Source organism: Artemia sp. Qi Xiang Cuo, chromosome 11 (genome assembly GCF_049724085.1).
Source record: "Artemia sp. Qi Xiang Cuo chromosome 11, ASM4972408v1, whole genome shotgun sequence".
NCBI classification, from domain to species: Eukaryota; Metazoa; Arthropoda; class Branchiopoda; order Anostraca; family Artemiidae; genus Artemia; species Artemia sp. Qi Xiang Cuo.
In genome coordinates this window covers 15,085,118-15,107,772 of record NC_142804.1, presented here as the reverse complement: position 1 = coordinate 15,107,772, position 22,655 = coordinate 15,085,118, and the positions used below count along the sequence as shown (strand labels likewise).

General features: G+C 34.5%; 1 protein-coding gene across 1 annotated transcript in view; it reads right to left on the bottom strand.

Moving 5' to 3' along the window:
* The window catches only part of LOC148946681 (RING finger and CHY zinc finger domain-containing protein 1-like), a 41,706-nt gene that overhangs the window by 8,378 nt on the left and 10,673 nt on the right, over window positions 1-22,655 (bottom strand). The window contains exons 3-5 of the mRNA XM_089096330.1: window positions 9,760-9,915; window positions 6,538-6,720; window positions 3,097-3,192 (exon numbers count right to left, since the gene is read on the bottom strand). Of these exons, the coding sequence (XP_088952456.1) occupies window positions 3,097-3,192; window positions 6,538-6,720; window positions 9,760-9,915 (435 nt within the window). The remainder of the gene's footprint in view (window positions 1-3,096; window positions 3,193-6,537; window positions 6,721-9,759; window positions 9,916-22,655) is intronic.

Sequence of the window (22,655 nt, the reverse complement as noted above, 5' to 3'; positions counted from 1 at the left end):
TACAATTTTGATTTGACAACAGTCACTTTGATCATATTTTGTTTTATTTGTAGAAATATTCATCATAGCCTATAGCCTCTGATCTCCCCCCCGGCCCCCGCGCCATCACCCCAGGGGTGCTGCCCCCCCTTTAGAGGGGTAGCTGCTCATTCTGGAGGCACTTAAATTATCACAGAGGAATCCTGGTACAATCTTGAAGATTTCAGTTGAGAAATTTACCTTTGCCAAGCTTGACCTAGGTGCAAAACACCAATGATCAGTATCATTTTGCATACATTTCTTGTGAAACCTACCTAAGGTGTTGCTTTAAAGTCAATTGAATAAGCTTTAAGCAGAAAAAAGCAAATTGATATAAAGTATGCTTGTATTTGGTTCCCACGTTTCACCCAGATTTTGAATTTAACCCGTCAAGCTAGCTGTGTGACGTCACACTGACCAGCCCTATTACTGAACCAAGTCAAAGGTTTTGCTTAAAACTATTGATGTTGTATCTCGCCTTACCACAACTAAGACCTGCCCTGTGTTCAACAGAGCCCGTTGCAATTAACTAAAATTAGTTACAACAACTTACTCTACAAGCGTAATTACTGCGCTCTTTTAAATGCGGTTTGAATATCAAAATAAATTTCTAAAAAAAGCAAACCTATAAAACTAATCAAAAACATTGTTAGCTTATACGAATAGATAAATAATCCAAGTATTATCTATCCCTAAAAGGACGAATTACCACTTATTGAGCTCTAAAGCAGAATAAGCAAATAATTAAGTCAAATAGGTTTAAATGAGTCCTGTTGAACGCAATTCAATAATTGTAATTGGCTATTGAATGCTAAGAATTATAAAAATGAATTGTAATAAGCTAATTGAACACCGGGCTGGTGTTCAAATAAAACCAGTTTCTTTTGTGACAGTCTTTCGCCGACAAACAAAATAGATATTCGACAACAAGGCGGCGGTAAAATTGGATTGAGATAAGGGTGATTGCCAAAGGAGGAAAATGGCACTTCTATAAAAAGGAGAAGCTCCAAACCTTTCTCAAATACAAAAAGTGCACAAGATTCTTTTTTTTCGGTGCTTGTGTACATTATTTTGAAAAAAAATACCACAGAGAATTTTATACCACTTCCTAGGGCTATAATGAAAGAGGTTGAGAATGCTAGGCCTTACTTTATGGATGAAGGGTGCCAAATATTGTACTCTGACTAGGGCCATCCATCTTGGACCAAACGAAAAACAGGTCATCCCGTAATGGAATAGGAAGAGGTCATAAGAAAGAATTTCAAGGCTATCGGAACTTCATTGGAGGGGGGCAAATAGTGAAAGTTTGAACAGACTGGGGTGAAGGTGGAGCTGTGGACATCTCAGGCGGCTTTGGCATTTTTTCCAAGACCACACTGCCTTTTCTATAACGAAACAAATAAGAGCTCCAAATAAGGATAAGACAATGAAAAAAAAATATCTATGGAAGCTCTAGATATTTCGACGACATAGTCAACATCATCAGTAGAGAAACTAAAGTATTAGAATTAAAACAAACTATATCTAAACCGAACAAAATAATAACTTCCGGGTCACAGCAAATTTCACATATATTTTAGATTTCTCTACTGATGATGATGACTGACTATGTCATCGAAATATCTAGAGATTTTGTATATATTTGTTTCACTGTCTAATAAAAGGACATATCCTTGTATATAGTCTCTTAATTGTTTCGTCAGGCGGCTTGGTGCTGTAGTGAACTGTTAGTGGTAGTATTTCGTGCTTCAGATAAATAGTTTCGATAATTCATCTGCCAAAGTCAAAGACAAAGACATGTGGGTAGATAGTACACTCTGTACAGTCAGGATAATCAGGATGCAGTCAAGTCAAAGACATATGGGTAGATAATACACTCTGTGCAGTCAGCATAATCACCTGTAGCGACGTTAACTAGTTTTACTTCTTTTTTTGTTTTTTTGTCTCAACGGTAACATCTATTTCTTAGCCCCAAAAAATAAAAGCAAAATTCGGAAACGAAAACTTTGTAAGTTTCTTTCAGCGGGAAGTTTTAATAAGTACACATGTCGTTACAAAAAAAAAGAAAAACAAACGAACGACTTAGCTTAGGCAGTCTTCAGTTTTTATTCTTAGGGAAAGAAATATTATTTTCCTATAATTCCGTGGTAAAATATGTCCTTTAACTTTATGGATTCACGTATGGGATGTAGTAATGCTATCACCTTATTCCTACAGCGTATGCCAGAATAGGAAGCCAATAACAACACTTTTGGAACAAAATCTGTTCCTGTTTGAAATTTTAAACCAATAAAGAAACGAAAAGTTAAATCTTCTATAGGATGGTTATTCCTAGCTTTCTATATAGACATTTTAGTATAGTAGCAGGAGAAAGAAGTGGAGGAAATGACAAGGATAATAACAAATTATTATGATGAGAAAAACAAATAAATAGAATCTCACTTGATGGTAATTATTGCAAAGAAACCTAATAAAATAATTGGCATTCTTTACACCCCTATGAAGAGGTTCTAATTAAAAAACAACAACATTGGATTGAAAACTGGATTAGCAATCTCCTCAATTGGCGCTCTATACACCTAGTAAAGAACGAACTTTATCCCATAGTAACCAAAAATCTAGAAAGGTATTTTGAAAAAAAAAACTGACAAGTGAGGAAGAATCGGCAGTTGAAGCTGATTCAGGAATACTGACAGTTACTTCCCTTTATCTTAATGGTAAAAGTTTATTGCGAAGACAGATTTATAAGAATGACAAAAACGAAAAAAAAACAAACACGTTTTTAAAAATGGCCTGAAACCCACGAAAACAGTGTTACACCATTAGAACCACCATAGCCTAAAACCCCATATAGTAGAATTGCAATCGCCGATCTCGACCAACAAGGGAAATCATTTTTTCTGCATACGAAGCAGTGTCGTGTCTCCTTTTTTTCTTCGTATCATTTATATGACAGCTATTCCTCGCTTTTTTATATAGTCTTTATTATTATTATATTAGAAGAAGAAACAAATAGAGGAAATGACAAAGATAATAACAGATTATTATGATAAGAAAAATAAATGAATAGAATCTCACTTGATGACAATCCTTGCAAAGTATCCCAATGAAATAATTGGCATATTCAGGGGGCATAGGAGTTGCTGCAATTTCTTCATCAAGACTTCGCCAAACCTAGAAGAGGAAATACTAAGAGACATGTGCAGGCTTTAAAAAGCCCGCGTATTATTTTTAAAAATGTTCTCAATGCAAATCGACTTTTCAATTTTCAAACTGAGGGTAAACAGTCGCTTTCTGGACACACTTTCTATAATCTTCGAAAAAAAAACAGTTTATTTAGGTGAGTGAAAATGAGATTTTCGTGATTTGATACTTGAGGTATTTCAGATAGGTTCATTCACTTAGCTTGTTTTCATAAAAACAGCATATCCGGAAGACAACTGTTTACCTTGAAAGACATAGATGCACATCTCCCTAGCGAGAACTACATTTAAGTCTCAAACCATCGGGGTCAGCTATAATATTTACCATTTCAGCTGAAGGTGGTTGTAATTTCTCTTTTTTGCCTTAAACCATATATGTATTCAAACCAACACAATGAGCAGAGATCAGTAGGAAGCAAAATTTGGGGAAATATTTCAGTTTCATTTATTCTTATTGCAGACCTAAAACAAGACTACTCTAGGAGTTGCAGTGGAACAAATGAAAGGGGGGGATGTCAGTTATGACTTTTAGGTAAGATGGTGATCTCTCAAATAGTCTGAGTCAAATTGAAAAGGAAATATATTAAAAACGAGTTAAATTTTTTAGCTAGACAAAGAAAATAAAACAAAAAACTTGCTAATATAAATATAATAACAAAAGTCCGAATTTTTCGGCTTCACATCTGGATGCCTTGATCAAAGGGAAAAAAATTCGCTTAAACAAAACACATGAAAAAAGAAACAACACAAAAGCTAATAAAAAAAAAGAAAAATGAAAGGCAAACTCACATTTAGACAAAATCCAAAATGGTAAAGCTTCAAACCACAAACAACGAATCATAAGGCGAGAACATATGTTAGACCTAAGCTAGTTATTTTTTTGTTGGTAAAGGCTTCTGGATGTAAAGGCGAAAAATTCGAACTTTTATTATTGTTTTTGTATTAACGAGTTTTTTATTTTCGCTCTCTTATTTAAAAATTGCATTCCTTTTTAATATATTTTCGTTTCAATTGTAAGTGGAAAGGTAGTGTGGTCTAAGACATTATTTGGAAATTATTAGAAATTCTAAAGTAAAAATATATTTTTATATTAGAAATTATTATCATTTGAGTTTCTAATGGATCTATTTAAAAAGCACCAAAGATCCCTCCTCAAATTCGTGAATCCAGAGCAGGAAAAGCTTAAAAAAACTTTGGTAGTATTATATTAAGATTTTATAAGTATTTTTTATATTTATGTTTATCATTAATAATGACAGTTCATGATATTTAATCTTAATTAAATCAAAATTACTAATTAATGGTATTATGTTATTATATTTATGTATGTAGTATAAACTGATAACAATATGATTAAATAATATGATAATGAAATAGTATAAAAGGTAATAAAATAAAGTATAAGTAATAATGAAATAGTATAGATAATAAAATAAAGGTAAAATAAATAAATAAGTATGTAATAAATTATTTTTGTAATTAATTATACACTGTGCAGCAAACATCGTTATACAAAAGATTCCGAGCCCAAATTTTTATGAAAAAAAGCCGGCTAAAATAGTATCAGCTAAATTTGCAAGATTTTGCAAAGGAAAATACATATACTGACAAAAATCATGAAGGAACAATTATGACGTATCTAGAAACGGTGACGTGTGAATAAACATCACCGTTTATTCACACGTATGATCACAAACGGTGACGTATTAAAAAAAGTGTCAAATACGTTTGAAGGACACGGATTCTTCATCTCAACAGGTGTACCCCCTGTCTCTCCTCAATCGTTCAAACCCAAAATGCTTACAAATTCTCCTCTCCCTTTTTAATATTCCTGAAAACCTAACCTACCTGAAAATATTTTTTAGGTTGAAGGCACCCGGAGTTCACAATGGAAATGAATTAGAAACACCATGAAGTATGGGAAAAACAGAATTCTCTTGTTCAACACCGCATGTTCAGTCAAAAAGAAAGGCTATGTCTTTATGTTTATGTATTATGTTATTATGTATTATGTATATATTTAATGTGTACTTATGTACACATTTCTTGAAAACATGAGTCTTAAATTAATATATTATCAGATTATCGAGTAACGTTTATCTAAGGGCCCATTCAAAATGAGATTTTACTAATACCAAGATTTACCTAAGGCTAATTTGAGCCAAACAGATTTTCCATAGAACTTTCATTAGATATGGTCCACTTTACCTATGAACTCTTACCTTTAGAAAAACAATTTACCTATGACCATTGCACTGTGGTAATTTAATTTAAATTCCTAGAGAGTTTTTTTTGTACATAACTAAGGATTGATAATGAGGCTCTCTAATTGTCTGGCCATAGCTAAATAAAAAAAGGTTCAAATAAATGCAACTTCTTTGCTGATTCAAGCTTCCACAGGAATTTAGCAGAACGTTATTAAGAACGGGTCTTGAACTAGCTAAATCTCGGTGTTAGCTAAATCCCATTCTAAATAGAGCTATAGAAAAACCGGAAATTTTAAGAGTAAATTCAGCCATTCCCGATGCAGCACAGAGAAATTATAAACTTGTAAACAATATGTGAAGGAAGTACACACGTGCCGCTTAAATTATATCACAAAAATCCGATTTACACTATCAAAAGTTATCTCGAGAACTACTTGGCTTTTGAGACAAATTGCTAGATTCTTCCTGTAATTTACTGAAACGACGGCTTCAGATAATTGGAAATCTATGTTGGTCAATTTTTGACGGTAGCCGTGACAAACTGTGCAGAAGAGCGTTAAAAAAAAAAAAAAAAAAATGCCCCGTGGCAAAATGGAAAATCCCCTCGTTTGAATTTGCTTTTATCTTTGTTATAGAATTTTCATCTGTGATTATCTGAAATTTCATTTTTGCGATCATGTTCACATATTTGTGAGCGTGATATGAAAGGATAGTTCGAAATCCCCTTGTCATTAAATGTCATTGATATTAGCCAATTGAAGATTGGAATAAGAGCAAATTTTTCGAGAAGATCCTTACTTGTCAATAATAATAAAACTCTTAATAAAGGGATTTTAAATAATATATATATATATATATATATATATATATATATTTATAGATAGATATAGGGAGACATAAAAAAACCAATGTAGCGGTTGAACTTAGATGAAAATTACATGGCCAAATTGATCATGTTTTAGAACTCTACACAGAAGATTCAGCCCAAGATCCCTAAAATGGGAAATATAGTTTTAATTTTCCTTACGATAAACAGTTGCAGACATGTTTTTTTTTCGATACTGACTAAATGTGCGCGGGAGAAGATAGAGTTAACACAAAATACTTACAGACTCCATATTCAACAGGGATTTTTGACAAACAGGGCAAGCATAGTGTCCCCCTCTGACTAGAGCGTCAAAACAAGTCCTGTGAATAAGGTGCCCACAAGAGGGAATATGCGAAGGGATACGACTTGTGTGTATATCTTCCATGCAGATTGGACAATTTCCACGAGACATGTTCTCAATGCACTAGAAAAGGAAAATATAACTCAACCTTTTTTTATATTATTTTAGCAAAAACGAAAAACATTCGAAAGTTTTAGGTACGTCGGTCAATGGCTCCGGTCAAGCATACATCGACCGTTAATCTAGCCTTAAGAGCTTGGGCGAGGTAGATGGCGTAAGTAGGGCGGCGATAGAGATATTGAGCATGTGCGGAATATCTATCTTTGCTCCTTTTTCGGAAATTCAAGGAATATTTTTAATTGTATGAAACTTGAGATCTCATTTAGACTGTCTTTATTCGTTCAAATGAGTAGAGATTTCATCGTGAAATATAGGCTTCACTTAGTCAAATAAATATTAAATTTGCGCGTACAATAATGTGCCGTACTTGTAATTTATGTTCACGGAATTTTTATTCAATTTTCCCAAATGCATTTATTCAGTAAATTCTTGAATTAATTTTGAATTACATTTTTATGAGAAACATAGGGCCCAAGGCAACGTAGATAGACGACGTCTAAAAAATTCCAAAGGCTAAATATTTTTGTGGATTTCATAGCGTGAAACAGCATTCAGGACAGGAACACATTCACAGCATCACAGCAAATCTGCTTGTCGATGCAGATAAGAATGATGATCTTCGACGTATTGACATAAGCAGTAAGCAATGGATGTTCATAGCACTAGACGTAAGCAGAGCCTTGAATCTGGCATCCATTTGCTTAAAACCCATGACCACAGTGCGCCATTGCGTATCATAGACCTAATATGCAATATGTACAGCAAGCTCAAGCTATCATCTCCCCCCAGTTTCTCTGGACTATCACCTCCTCCTCTCGGTTCTCATCCTTCTAGTAAAATTAGCTATGTTAAGAAAGACCTCACCATTACTCACCAACCAAGACATCATCAAATTGCAACTAGTAATAAAGCCGTTGTACTTCTTTCGAGTGATTCGCCTATCACTACTAGATTCTACCGACGATATGTTGCTTATATTCCGATATAAGTTCCCAAAAGAACTATGTATCTATAGCAGAGGTCAACAATACGACCAGGGCTGCCACCTGTAGCACAAAAGCGCTATTTTAGCATTATTTCATGATGTGTAGCAGTGTAGCACGTCCTCGGGGTTGCTAAGATAGTGCTAAAATACCACAAAAAGTGCTGTTTTAGCACTGTTTTCGTCAATTTTTTAGCTATAGCACAGAAAATCGCTGTGTAGCACGCAAATTTGGGCGATTGTTGTACTTTAGGAAATGACCATGGTGGCAACCCTAAATACGACTGTGCTTTTATTTAATGAATAAAAGACTGAACTCCATGTTATCAACGGTCCGAAAAATGAGTTACCAAGTAACCTCCCTGGTCAAGATTGATGACACCATGGATCTTCTCCCACTTGCTAAAAGGAACTTGCCACTTGAAAGTTCTGAGTTGAAGTCGCCAAAGCTAATCACTTACGGACCACTGTGACTTTATAGTGTCTTGAAAAGATTTACACGTTCTACCAACAAGGCTTTCTTAGTATATGTTACATAATATTTTGTATATTTGTATAAATTGATAAATCTAATCAAAAGATCTTCTCCCGAAGATCCTGAGAGTGAAACTTTATAATACATTTTCAATTTACAGTTGTTGTTGCATACAGAAAATTCACATTGTATACAGAATGTTGTATACAGAATGTTGTATACGTAAATTCACAAAGATTTACGAAGAGGGGGCAAAGTGTATTTTCCAATATTTCAATGAAAATACTAATTTTATCAATAATTCAATTATTTTATCGGCAATTTTATCAATTTTCCAAGGAAAATACAAAAAAGGCATTTTATGAAAATACCAAAAAAGGAAAGTATTTTTTTAAATATGCGGGGGGGGGGGCTAGGAAGGGGCAAAAAACCTAGGGAAAGCACAGCCTTCCTGCCCCACAATCAATAATTACAGCTGTCATTTCTCTAATATTTCTAACCTCAGTCCTGCCTTCTTTGACGCAGAAAATTGAAATCCTAAAATATTTACTTGAATATCGCCATCATATTCATAGAATTTTATGAAAAGAGGGAACCCCAATACAGCTACAAAGACCGGAAAGAACTTAAGTCAAGTCAAGTAAGTCAGGATACTTACTGAGAAAAAAAACGATACATTAAGAAGAATCAAGGTTATTTCACAGATAATCAAATTTCCAGACTCTTTAAGCAATTCTACCCTAATGTTTTTGGATTTCTTGGGTCTTCTTATAAAACCTATAGCTGAATCTCCAACAGTTACTTAATGTTCAGAGCTGATTTACTTGACGTTCAAAAGCCAATTGCAAATTGTTATTTCTGGCGGTCAATTGCAATTTCTGAATTGCGTTTCAATAGCGCTTATTGAAACCTATAAAAATTAAGTTACTTGCTGTTGGTGCGTCAGAGCCTAATAAGCTTCTTCTCCTTCTTTGAATTGTTATGGAGACGCTCTCGCAAAATTCCATCGCCGGAATCAAATTTCAGGAAAACTGAATAAGCTGCAATTCGTTCTTTTCTAGATAGAACATTCTTGGTGTATTTGTCTATCGGGATAAATGGTCCTGTAGTGGTGCAGTTGTATTGATCTGTGCTTGGTAATGCGGAAGAAGATGAAGAACAAACTGAATAAACTGCAATTCGGTCTTTTATAGATATAATATTCTTGGTGTATTTGTCTATCGGGATAATTGGTCCTGTAGTGGTGCAGATGCATTGATCTCTGCTTGGTAATGCGGAAGAAGATGAAGAACATAAATAATTTTTTTTTTCTTTCAGCTGTAATTTTTGTTACTACTGAAACAACATAGGCGTATGGAAACGGAAAGTTAGACCAAAAAGACCATTTCTTCCAATTTTTAAAGTACTCGGGTAAAATTAATTCTCTGTCCAAATGGTGTTCAATAGAGCATATCAAATAGCGCTTCCAAAATAAGTAACTGTAATTAATTACAGCTAGCTATATTGAACTAAAAGCTATACTTGCTAAAAGAATATTCATAACCAAAATCGTATAATACGCACAGATTAGTAGAATAAAGCTTACTTGATGATTATCTTCAAGTTTCTTTGGTAGGCACATGTCACATTTCTGACAATGAAAGAATCTTTCCTGGCCACCAACTCTACAGATGCCACATCCTAGGCAGTGGTATTGTTTCTTATCTTCGTCATCGTATAACTTGCATTCGGCACAGAAATACTAAGAGATATTTTAAGTACTTTTAAAACTTAAGAAAGGAAACGTTTCAGGAAGGTCAATTAAAAAACAATCACTAAAACAGCCCCGAGCAACTTAATGCAAACTAGAGCTAAATAAAAGCAGTTTGAAGCTTAAGCAAAGAACGAAGATAAAAGTAAAAATTAGTACATATCCGCTCAAATATGACACCAAACTTTAAAAAAGAGAAAAACTACCGTGAATAATCCGAGGGGCCTTCCCCAAAAAAACTTGAGATTTTACGGTTTTTTTAGCAATTCCTTATATATCCAATACAGTTTCGAATGAAAAAAAAATTACGAACGCATCAAGGTCGTATACAAGGAGAGGGGGGATTACTGGGTTTCAACCCCTCAAAAAAAAGCCCGACTCGTAAAAACGTAACAAAAACGCATATAAACACATTTTTGATGCGTTTTTACACTTATTTCGTAAAACTCCCCTGAAAAAAAATACCCAGACCCCCCGAACAGAATCCTGGATACGCTCTTGAAACACATTCAAATTATTCGATATTATTATTGTTTTAGAGTGAGTGGCGATACAGTGGCGAGATGAAGAGGGTTGAAACTTTCTTCAATTAAAGCAAATAATATTCTTAATATAAACCACATAGAACACCAAAAAGTCACGAACTTTTTAAGCTTTTTCAGCAGCTTAATTTGTATACTTTGTCAACTCAGCCTATGAACAGTTCAAAGACGCAAATTTTAAGTAAAAATAATTAAGGTATAATAATAAGTGATAGCGTAATAAGCTCCATTAAATTTGCAACACCAAGCCATTCGCAGTTTAATCTGGAAAGAGGTCAAAAAATAATAATAATAAACATACGACGCAGTATCATTAGTTATAAAGAGACAAATTGTAGGTGACGCACTTAAATCGCAAGACGCATTTAAATTATCAAATTTAACTTTCCATGCAATTATCCGCCAAATTATTCTGGTTTGTAAAACAAACCTTTGGATCTTAAAGTTAACCATTTCAAGGAGGTGACGTCAACTTTATGAAATAGCGAGAACCAGGTGGTGTGTGCCAAGCGTGACAGAATTGTGTCGAGCTTTGCGGGGACTGCACCATGCTTGACAGATCTGTGGTGTTCCAATATGTACACCATATGTTCCAATATGTTGGAAAGTGTTGCCTCTTTTGGACTTCAACAATCCCTCTAAATTACCCTTTCCCCTCTCTTAATCAAACAAATACCTTAAGCCCGTTTTTCAGGTAATATGCAGGAATATTTTCCGGAGAGGGGCAATTAAAAAATGGAGACATTGCGAAGGATCACTCGCTTCTAGCCAACTGGTGTACATCTTGGACAGCCACGTGTGCCACACAGTTCCACTACATCTGGCACACTTGGCACAGTTGTATCATGCATGGCACATTTCCGTCATCAAATTATTCACAATCGTTTTCCCGGCGCTTTACGCTTAGTTTTATTGGGTCTGATTCCGATTTCGCGTATTTAATTTTCACTCGTTTAGGGATTCTATCATTCATATAGATCAGTACCTGCTACCTTTGTGTTTGATGTGGTTATTTATTTTAATTTCTGTTCATTTTGAATTTCAATTATTCTTTAACAGTGATTTCTGGTAGTTGTAAGTGTGAATTGTTATAGGACTTTATTTGTGTTCGTCTTAAGTACTAAATGGCTTTTCGGTTTTATTTTTTTAAAAACTTTTTTTCGGAAAGTGTTTTTTTTTCGTTCGTTTTTTATTACTGGTTTTATTATTAGTTAATCTGATAAATGCTTCTCCAGTTTTCGCGTTTTTCGCTTAAGAATTAAAATATTGTCTACTAATTTAAATTCTTAAGTAGCATAAGGTGATCAGAACGTTGTCTTGGATTTCATTCAATATAATTATTGTTTAAATTTCTTTCCATTTGAAATCAAGGTTTGGAGTGGTTCTTGAGTTCAACAGTAACTCATAGACAATAAACTCCAGAGAATTCTCGTGGGAGAACGTCCAAAAGATTACATATGAATAAAATAGAATAAAAGCATAAATACATTACAGAGGAATTATTCGGCTCTCTTTTTTCTGGCTCTTTAAACTCTTTCATTTACGTGAACGTTGGCTAGGTGCGGTGTGGAAAAGTTGTTATTCTGACGACCTGTATGCACTTAGTGTCTTTTGATTCAGTTCAACATCCTCCTCAATATTCTCCGAAATTTTGAACTTAATAACCTTAGCTATTCCTGAGATATTACAGATGAGCCCTTTTGACAACCTGGATGCATTATACTCTTTTGACTTGGTTCAATAGCATTAATACTAGTATTATCAGTTGTAGAAGCAACAGTAATAGCTGTCACAGTCAAAATCGAAGTAGTAGTAGTAATAGTCGCAATCACAAGTAGATGCAGTTGCATCCGTTAGTAATCGCAGTAGCAATCAGTCCCCATCAATATTATCTAGCTGAATCTCCAACAGTTACTTAATGTTAAGACGTCATTACAATCAACTGCTGTCGCAAGTGTGGTGCTCGCAAGTAGTCAAATTTGCAGTTTCAGGTAGTCACAGCCGTTGTAACCCTGAAGTTTCAAATTAAAGGCCTCAGCCTTTCGGGATCCACATAGAATCCAACAATAATAAATCCTTTGTGCAAACAATGAGCAATTTTCATTCTGTGGGAAGTAATGTCATCCCCGGAGACGTAGTTATTGGACCTTTTGACTATTCTAAACAAAATGGTTACATAAAAATTTTAATCAGTCCTGGGGAGAGGCATCTTAAAAGGGCAAGGGGCGGGGCTGGTTACCCGCCGATCACTTTTCAACATCCTTCAATATGCCCTAAAAGTTTCAAAGTTGTGCTTTGTTTAACATTCCCTCAAGATTTCCTGTAAATTTCACCTCAAAACCCTAAACCTCTTTGGAAACAAATTATCAAATACACCACCCTTTCCTAAAAAATAACCTAATATGTAAACAATTGGCAAATTCCATAACTTTTTATATAGGGGGCTAGTTACCCTCTGAACCATGGGCGTCGGTAGGGGAGCTTTGGGAGCCATGCCCCCCTGGAAATTTGAGACTAAGAAGCAATTATAAGGAAACCGAAGGAAAGAGAGTGTGATAGCGAAAAACCATGGAAAAAACAATCGCTAGTCCATTGTTGGCTGCCTACAAATAGGTTCTGGCTCTGGATGAGGTAGATATAGGTTCTAGTTTGTGACTAAGTGACCTCTTTCCTGCTTCGTACATGCATTTTTTCTGTTTGATTTGGTTGGAGAAAAAAAAAATAATAAATAAAAAAAAAATACGGCCTTGGCCACTATAATCAGTTTTTCCTGAACAGAATGGTGTGAATTTCTGTATTTTTCCCTCTGAACGGATACGCTTTTTGTGTTTTATTTTTTTTTTTTTCAGGAGTGACTGTATTTATCTAATTGTCACTTTGGAAAATATTTAATTTTTTACAGTTATGAAGTAGCCTATAAAGGTATCAAATATATATTGGTTTTTGTTATTCAAAATTAAATTAAAAATATTGAATTAAGAATTTTCATTTGATTGTCTTAATCTTAGTTTCAATGTTTTACTTTGAACAAATTACTTTGATAATGCGTTACATTTTATAAACACCGAGTCTAAAGGCATTAAGTATTTTGATGTTTGATAACCAAGTTCAAAACTGTCCATGTTAATTAAAAAACATACGTCCAATGCTTCGGCATTGCTCGACGGAACTGAATGCTGAGAGTTAGTATCTTAGTTTTTGTAAGTAGGCTATTGTTTTGTGTATTTTATTTTTAATTAATTACTTTTTTCTTTTTCATATATTTTTACTTTCTTTGAAATATTTTTTCTATTGCGTTTAGAAAAAGTTGTGTATCTAAGGTTCATTAAATAGAGAAAAAAAAAAAAAAAAAAAAAAAAAAAAAAGGGTTGCCCCCCTCCTCAACACCTCGCTCTTCACGCTAAACTTTTTGGCACTTTAAAAAAAGTTACTTATTGTTCTAATTAAACGACCCTTGTGTTTCAGGAGTTGTTTTTAAAGAATTGGGAAAAAATTTAAACTTTATCGTAAAAAGCAAGGTGTTGAGGAGGGGGCAACCTCCCTCATATACGCAATTGCATGCATAAACTTAATATACGTAATTACATACATTGCATCATATACGTAACATACATGCATAAATTTGAACAGTGTTGCGCACATAAAACTTCGTCGTCAAAATCAAATTCAAAAGTTACGTCAGACCCTATAATTGATACAATGAATAACTGGTTTTATTTTATAATTTTACCACCCCAATTGCTTAAAGTACAAGTAGTTCTGAACAATATAGGCTAATAAATCCAGAACAAACTGTGTTTTGGTATATTTGTCGGACGTTCAACCCACCGAGATAAAGAAGATATATAGTGTTACTGAATTTGAATTGGTTCAAGGAGATCACGTAATATTTTTGGCAGGCATGGGGTTGAAGTAAAAAAGTAGATATTTCTTAAAATACAATTAGACAAACACAAATAATAAAAAGGGATATTTCTTCAGTCAAGGTCCCCTCCCTAAGAGAAATCTCCTCCCTCCCCCCAATCCCCCCAAAAAATAACAGCAATAATATTAATCTGGAATGTGAAGTAATATGTTTTTACAGAAGTAACAAAATGCGATGGTAACTCTTTATTCCTAGTTTTAAAGTGAATAAGCATAGAAAGTTGTCAGTGCCCAACGTTTTCCAACCACCTTTTTTAATTTTGCTAAGTTCCTTTGCCGCTTTTCTAAATCTGAATCAAATACTTTTTAATGAATACATATAAAATGAAAAACCCTGTCGATATTTTGGAGAAAAAGCAAAATAAATTTTTATCTAAATTACCTTTTTTTTTCATAATTTATATAAAGCTGCGCATGAAGCTTTTTTTTATTATTATTTATTAATTACTGAATGAAGTGTTAATTTATTAATTATTGAACGAAGTGTTAATTTGTGTGGTAAGTTTGATTGAAGGCCTTTGCGTACTTCTTGTTATATGGTTTAAAAGAACTTTATGGCCTGTTGATTAGCGGTTATTTTCAATTTTACTCTTCGTATTCAGAGGGAATAAAAACTTTGAATTGAATTGATTTAAAATTACCCTATTTCGCCAAAGAAACCAAAAAGGAACTACTTAAAGAAAAATTCCTATCATGATCGCAGCGGCAGCTGCAACCTAGTAAAGAGTGAACCGCAGCCCATAGTAACCAAAAGTTAAGAAACGCGTTTTGAAAAAAACTGCCTTGTGAAAAAAATTGCCATCTGACGCTGACTCAGGAATGATAACTATTTTTCGGTTCGTCTTAAAAGTAAAAGTTTATTGCAAAAAGAAATTTATGCTGATTTCGAAAAAAAGCCTGAAACCCCTCTAAAATGGCGTCAGATCGAAATGAAAACTAAACCATAGGAATTAGCATGGTAAAAAACCTTCGTCAGGGAAATTACAGTCCCCCTCCTTGAACAACAAAGAAAATCGCTTTTTTGCATCGGTAGCACTGATCTGTCTCCCCTTTTTCTTCTTTTCCACCAGGGCTAGCGAATGACCTGAACATCATAGAGAGATGTTTAATGGCTCATTTGAAAGGAAATTAAATTCTTAAGTGCCTTTTTTAAGTGACCAAAAAGATTGGGGGGGCAACTAGCCACCCTCCATAAAGGCCCCCTCCCCCCAAAGTCATCCAATCAAAATTTCGAGATAGCCATTTTGTTTAACATAGTTCAAAGGTTCAATATATATGGTTTTGAGAATGATATAGCCCTACATAGTCCCTGGGGAAGGGCTGTATGTGGTATCGGGCGTATCGATATCGCGTGTATCGGTATCGGACGTATTGGTATCACATTTATCGTATCGGAAATATCAGTATCAATATCCATTATTGTTTTTTTTTCTGTCATTCTCTAGGCTCATTTTTTAAATCATGTACAGGTAAGGTGTCATGGTTGCAGCGGTAGCTGCAACCTAGTAAAGAGCGAACCACCGCCCATATTAACCAAAAGTTAAAAAGCACGTTTTGAAAAAAAACTGCCTCGTGAAAAAAAAATTGCCATCTGACACTGAGTCAGGAATAATAACTATTATTTCGGTTCGTCTTAAAAGTAAAAGTTAATTGCGAAAGGAAATCATGGTGATTCCAAAAAAGCCTGAAACCCCTCGAAAACGGCGTCAGTCAAAATGAAAAATGCACCATTGGAATCAGCATGGTCAAAAACGTTGTTGTACAGGGAAGTTACAGTCCCCTCCATGAAAAACAAGGAAAATCACTTATTTTGCATCGGTAGCACTGAACTTTCTCCCTTTTTTTTTTTTTTTTTTTTTTTTTTCTCAACAGGCCTAGCGGGCTACCAGAACATCATAGACATGCTTAATGGCTCATTCAAAAGCTTTTTCTCATATATACGTGCTTTTCATAAATTCTGCCATCTGTATGTGCCAAATGACACTAAAATGGCACGTCTTGTGCCATTTCTCAAGGGGCGGCACTAGCAGGCTGCAAGAGCATCGTAAACCGATCTTTTGTAGCTCATATTAAATATATTGCACATATTTACTTCTTTCATATAAATTCCACCATCATCAAGATCTAAATGGCACCAAAACGACACTTATAGTGTCGTGTCTCAAGTGGAAAAGCTGGGGCTTTTGGGCTAGCAGAACTTATAAAAGTGATGTTTAATAACTCAATTGAAAGCTATTGCCCTTATGTACGTGTTTTTTTTAATCAATTTTACATTCGTAAGTGTGATATAGCACTGAAAACAAAACTTATGGTGCCATTTCTTAAGTGGAAAAGCTCTGAAGTACAAAAAAGGTATCATTGTAATAGTTATGTTCCAGAACCCTTAACTGGAGGCTCATAAGAACCCCTCTCGTACACTCCCCTCCCAGCCCCCTTAGTAAGCTTCATAAATCGTCTGCTCATCAGTAAGCTACTGAAATATTAGCAGGCTACCACACCGTCGTAGATAGATGTTTAATGGCTCAATTATAAGCGATTGCTTCTATTTACTAGGTTTTTAAAAATTCTACCATCTAATAGATTTCACAGATTTTAATGTTAACTAGTTTCTGAGGAGAGTTTGTCATGGTTGAAGCATTAGCTGCAACCTAGTAAAGAGCGAACCACAGCGCATAGTAACTAAAAGTTAAAAAAAAATGTTAGAAGGGTCGTTTTCTCTTATTTATTCCAGGCCTAGCGGCTTACTAGAACATCATAGAGAGATACTTAATAGCTTATTCAAAAGCGATTTCTCATATGTACGTGGTTTATATATATATTTCGCAGTGTGCAAGGCACTTTTTATGCCGTTTCTCGAGGGGTGGGTTTATCGGGCTACCAGAACATCTTAGATAGATTTTTGATAGCTCATATAAAAAATATTGCTCATATTTACGTTCTTCCTATAAATTCCACCATCTGCAAGTTTCGAATGGCACTAAAAACAGCACTTTTGGTCCCATGTCTCAAGTGGAAAAGCTGGGGCTAGTGGGCTACCATAACTTTTTAGATTGATGTTTAATGGATCGTTTGAAAACTTCTCCTCATATCTACGTGCTTTTTATCAATTCTACCATGCGTAAGTGAGATATAGCACTGAAAACAACACTTTTGGTGCCACTTCTTAAGTGGAAAATGTTGAAAGTATAAAATGGTATCATTGTAATAACTATAGTCCAAAACCCTTAGCTGGAGATTTACAAGAATACCTCTAGTAAATTCCTCTTTCAGGCCCCCTAAATAAGCTACACAATTAAAGTGCTACAAACACCAATATATTAAATTTCATTATTAGAGGCATGGTTCAGTTAGTACAGCGCTGGGCTTCAAATTATATTATCATCTGTTCGATTCAAGCTTGGATTTTTTTTTCCAATCATGATTTGTCCCTTCTTGTGATTACTTGTCAGATAATCCACTATTTTTGCAAATATGATGCACTCATTTTAAAAATAACATCCCGGGAAGGCTTATTCTAAACCTATTTTTCATATATACGTGATTTTTACCCATTTTATCATCCAAAAGTGCCACATAGTAGTAAAAAAGGCACTTCTGGTACAACATCCTACGTGAAAGAGTTTGAAAGCATAAAATGGTACCATTGCAATAATTATGGTCCAAAGCCCCTAACTGGAGGTTTATTATACCCCTCACATACACTCCCCCTCCAGACCCTCTTAGTAAGTTATGTAACTCTCCTACTCATAAAAGATTATTGCGAAAAAAATTTAACTAAAACTAACAACTTTTAAACTGAAAATCTACCAAAAATTAAGCTTGAATGATCAACAGTTTTGAATTGAACCTTTAAACTTCACTTTGCAATTGAAGCCTGTGTGCTAGTTCTAACGACGGTAATTAAGGGGAAAGGACGTTTTTGCCCCCTTAGTTTTTTGCTCCTGCCTAGGTTTTGAAAACATCTTTTTTTGGTCATTTCATTGGAAAAGATATTTTTCCATTAAAAAGAAAATGGGAGAAACATCCAAAAGTGCACTTTATGGGAATGCGCTGTCAAGTCAAATTTATAAAAAATGATTAGGTATAAATGTAAGCTTTTAAATGAGCCCTTAAACAGCTCTCTTTTGTTACTGAAGCCTCCTAGTTTTTGCTAGTCAGTAGGTGATTTATAAAGCCCTGTCCTCATTATGGCTATTTCAGGTGAAGTCGGACGAGTAAAAACAGCTTTTTGCTCATCGAAAAACAAACATTCCTGAAAAACATGTATTGTTTTGTGAAGTATGGATGATGAACTTCATGTTATAGACTGAAAGTTTTTCGTAGCTGTCAAGGTTGTTTGCAGTATTTTCTATATGTATCTTATCTCCCCTAGATCGGTGATAATTAGAAACTACATTAAAAATAAGTTTTTCAACTGAAACTAAGGAGAGCCATTGAAACTCAAAACGAACATATATTGTTCTGTATAAATAAAAAAGATCGTGGCAACGTTGTTTCTACATTAAATTTTAGTCAAAAACGAACAAAGATTGATTTAAAAAAACAAAGTTTTTCCAAGGGAAGTAAAGAGCAAAGTTGAAACTTAAAAAAAAAAATATTAATTCGCAGCCTATCTAACATATATCAATAAAACTAGTACAAATAAACCAACTAATTATGTTTCCCTATGCTTTTAGGATTATACAAAACTAGCGCTTTACTGAAAACACAAAAGTCAAGTATAAAAAACAGGATTATTGATTAAAGAGTCAAAAGTGAGTATGTAGCCTGACAACAGTAAACGAATCGATAAGGCATTTCATAGTTTTACACCAGTTGTGACATCAGTAACTTTCAGTATACAGTTAGAATTATCTTAAAAACAAAAGCGTAAAACTAAATATTTTTTTTTATAGCCGCGAAGCAATCGAACAGCATACAGAAATATTGGATTGATTTATCAGGAAGCATTTTGGTCTCGCCAGCTATAATACCAATAGTGGGTAATATACAGTCTTCAAATGTAAGAAATATGCTTTAGTATTACTTGAAATGAAGATCAAATAAGATATAATATAAGCTCCAGAAATCCGATTATTTCTCTCTATACAACAGTGAATTTCAGAGCTATGATACAAATTCTAAAGCTAGTCTACAGTCCTAATACTATCAAGATGACTTTACTTCGAAGTTGTGTACAAACTAATCATGATCTGTCCTTTTCAGAACCAAAACGAGAGCCAGTCATTGAACAGAGCCATTGTGCAGAAGTAATACCAAATTAAATATAAAAAAAATAAAGCAAAATCCTAATCTGGATTGTTACTTTATCTTAAAAGGGATTGATAATGTTTGTATTCTGTAAAACGTGTCCTTAATTGGTTTACTTTTACTCTGCCAAAACTCCTATATTATTTTGTGTTTTCAGTAAAGCGCTAGTTTTGTATAATCTTAAAAGCATAGGGAAACATAATTAGTTGGTTTATTTGTACTAGTTTTATTGATATATGTTAGATAGGCTGTGAAGTAATAATTTTGTTCGTTTTGACTTTCAACTTCGCTCTTTACTTCCCTCGGAAAAACTTTGTTTTTTTAAATCAATTTTCCTGAAAGGGCGGTCCATCAGAGTGGTTTCACGGAGTGAATTCTCCGCGAACAGCTAAGCCAAGGTCTTATCCAGGATTTTTGTTTGGAGAAGGGGAAAAGTTACGGAATTTTATAAAAACGCAAGCAAATTCGTTAATATTCATTCTTGTTACTTTTTTACGAGCCAGAACAAAATTTCGCGTGGTGAGGGTTAAAACTGGGTAATCCCCAGGATACAGCCCTGGGTGCAGCACCTATTTTACAAAACACATGACAGCTCGCCATTTCTGTTATGCTTAAATGTCGTATCTGGCATTTTATTCTTCTAATTAGTTACCAGAAAACTGTTTGTTGATCTATTCTCAAGAGGAGAATCAGTAGGGCAATCCATGTTCAATCACACTTTGGTTCTCTCTTTGAGAAAAGCTTATCAAACTGTTTTTGGAAGGTATTTCACAAAGGTGATGTGCAAGGCCGTATGCAGAATTTTGTTTGGGGAAGGTTATTTTTTGGGAGGGGGGGGGGCAAAAAACCTTAAAAACCCATCAAAAATGTATTTTTATTCATTTTTTTACGTTTTTTAATCGGATAAACATTTCCGGGGGAGGGGGTTCAATAACCTAAAACCCCCCTGGATACGGCCTTGGCGATACGACTGTTAGGTGTAACAGCAAAGTCATGCCATTCAATACAAGTCAGAAATTCTTATGTGTGGGAATTTGGAAATTGCGGGGCAGAAACGTTCACAGAATGGGATGGTCAGGTCCCTGCTGATTCCAAAACTCGAGATTTTTGCATTAATCCTGTCATTTCTTATATTTTAATATTTTTTTTATAATTTGGCTATTTTTGTGTTCCCTCTAAAATAAATACCTGGGTACGTGGCTAATTCGGGGTTGTGTAATTAGATATCGTAAAATTCAAAGTATACATTATAACAGCTTCTCTTACTAATTAGTACTGTCTTTTACTGAGGAATGTAAAACTTCATGAAAAAGAAGATTTGCGCTTCTACACTTTTTGATTAAGCGATAGCACTATCTTGTAGAATCCCTTGATACGCCCCCCTTTTGCAGGAAGAACTGCTGCCCAGGAACAATAATATATTTTTTTGGAAAAGGCAAATTTCTTAAAATTTTGGCTTTCACAGCATTGCCAACGCGGTACAACTGTACTGGTTTTGGTACAATTTAAAGGTACAACCCAAAATTGATGGCGCATTTCGTTACATTTGGGCTGTATTTGCTGGATCAAGTTTTTATTTTCCCAAATTTTCAAAACTCGCCAAGTCACATCTTGAGGATTAAAGCCAAAAATAAGATTTTCATCAACGTGACACAAAAGTAGATCTCAATGAGTTTTAAACCAATCATTACATGAGAAACAGCCCTCAAGTTGGTTTCTGAGAGAGGATGGAGATATTAGTAAAAAAAAAAAAAAAAAATTAGTAAAATTGACTTGTTATGCTATAATTGTGCTACAAAGAATCTTACAGGTACAATCTGGTCCGAAAACCAATACGGTAAAATTTGTTCCCCAGTGTTGGCAACGCTGGTAATTAGGTGATGTTCGTTACCTTAGTAACGAAATGTACAGGCAAAACAACCTAAAGGAGGGAGGGGGTAAATATTGAAAAAACAATACTCAAGGAAAATCCACAACAGCTGACGCTAATTAAAAAATTGCAAATTAACTATAACTCAAGCTTGTGTAACCTTTATTCCTGTTTTGAGCAGTGGCTTCAATTCCCAGACATGTAGAGCGGAGGTGAAAATGTATTTTTCAAAATCAGGACGGGGACAATTTTGTTTTCTTTTTTTAATGCAAATACCAAAAACGTCAGTTCGAATGAAAATATTAAAAAATATTTTTAAAATCCTAGCAAATGCAACCCCTACCCCCCCCCCCCCAATCGATGACACTGGTTTCGAGTTTTGATATTATGGCTTTGATATAAATACCAGCTCAAAACTCAGCTCATTCTTTTTGTAGCCAAGCTCAAGTCATCAGGCATTTCATAGTATTTGATAGGCTTTTACCTCGGTCTACTTTGAGATCATAAGTGTCTTCCTTCTGAGATAGGTTGCCTGAGAGAACATTTCCAGGTATATCAAGGCAAATAAAAGTGCAGCAACAAATGAAGCTCTTTCTCAAGTGCTCGCTTCTTGGCGCGGCCTTATGATAATTGGACTGATCGGTATCCCTCTGTTTTTTTTTTTTTTTTTTTTTTTTTTTTTTTTTTTTTTTTGTAGAAGCAAAACAACCTAAAGGGGGGTAAATATTGAACAAACAATACTCAAGGAAAATCCACAACAGCTGACGCTAATTAAAACATTGCAAATAAACTATAGCTCAAGCTTGTGCAACATTTATTCCTGTTTTGTGCTGGATACCGCCAACAAAAAACATCCTTCTCCCGAGTTGTCTCCAAGACTTCCTTAGAAATCTCTAGAAACCTTTTTCTTCTTTTTGAAAGTCTGGTTAATTAACCACTCTGGATGCATGTTGCTTATCAGTATTTTCCTTAGAAAAGACAACTCCTCAAAAAATTTTGGAGAGCAAATACTAAAGATCTGGTCAGTTAAAGAAATGATCAAACCAATTATTACTTGGCGAGCGTGACTGGAACTTTTTTGACTGAATATTTTTTGTTCCTTACCATATGTACCCGGGCAAAGTGAAAAACTTAAAAGAATTTTA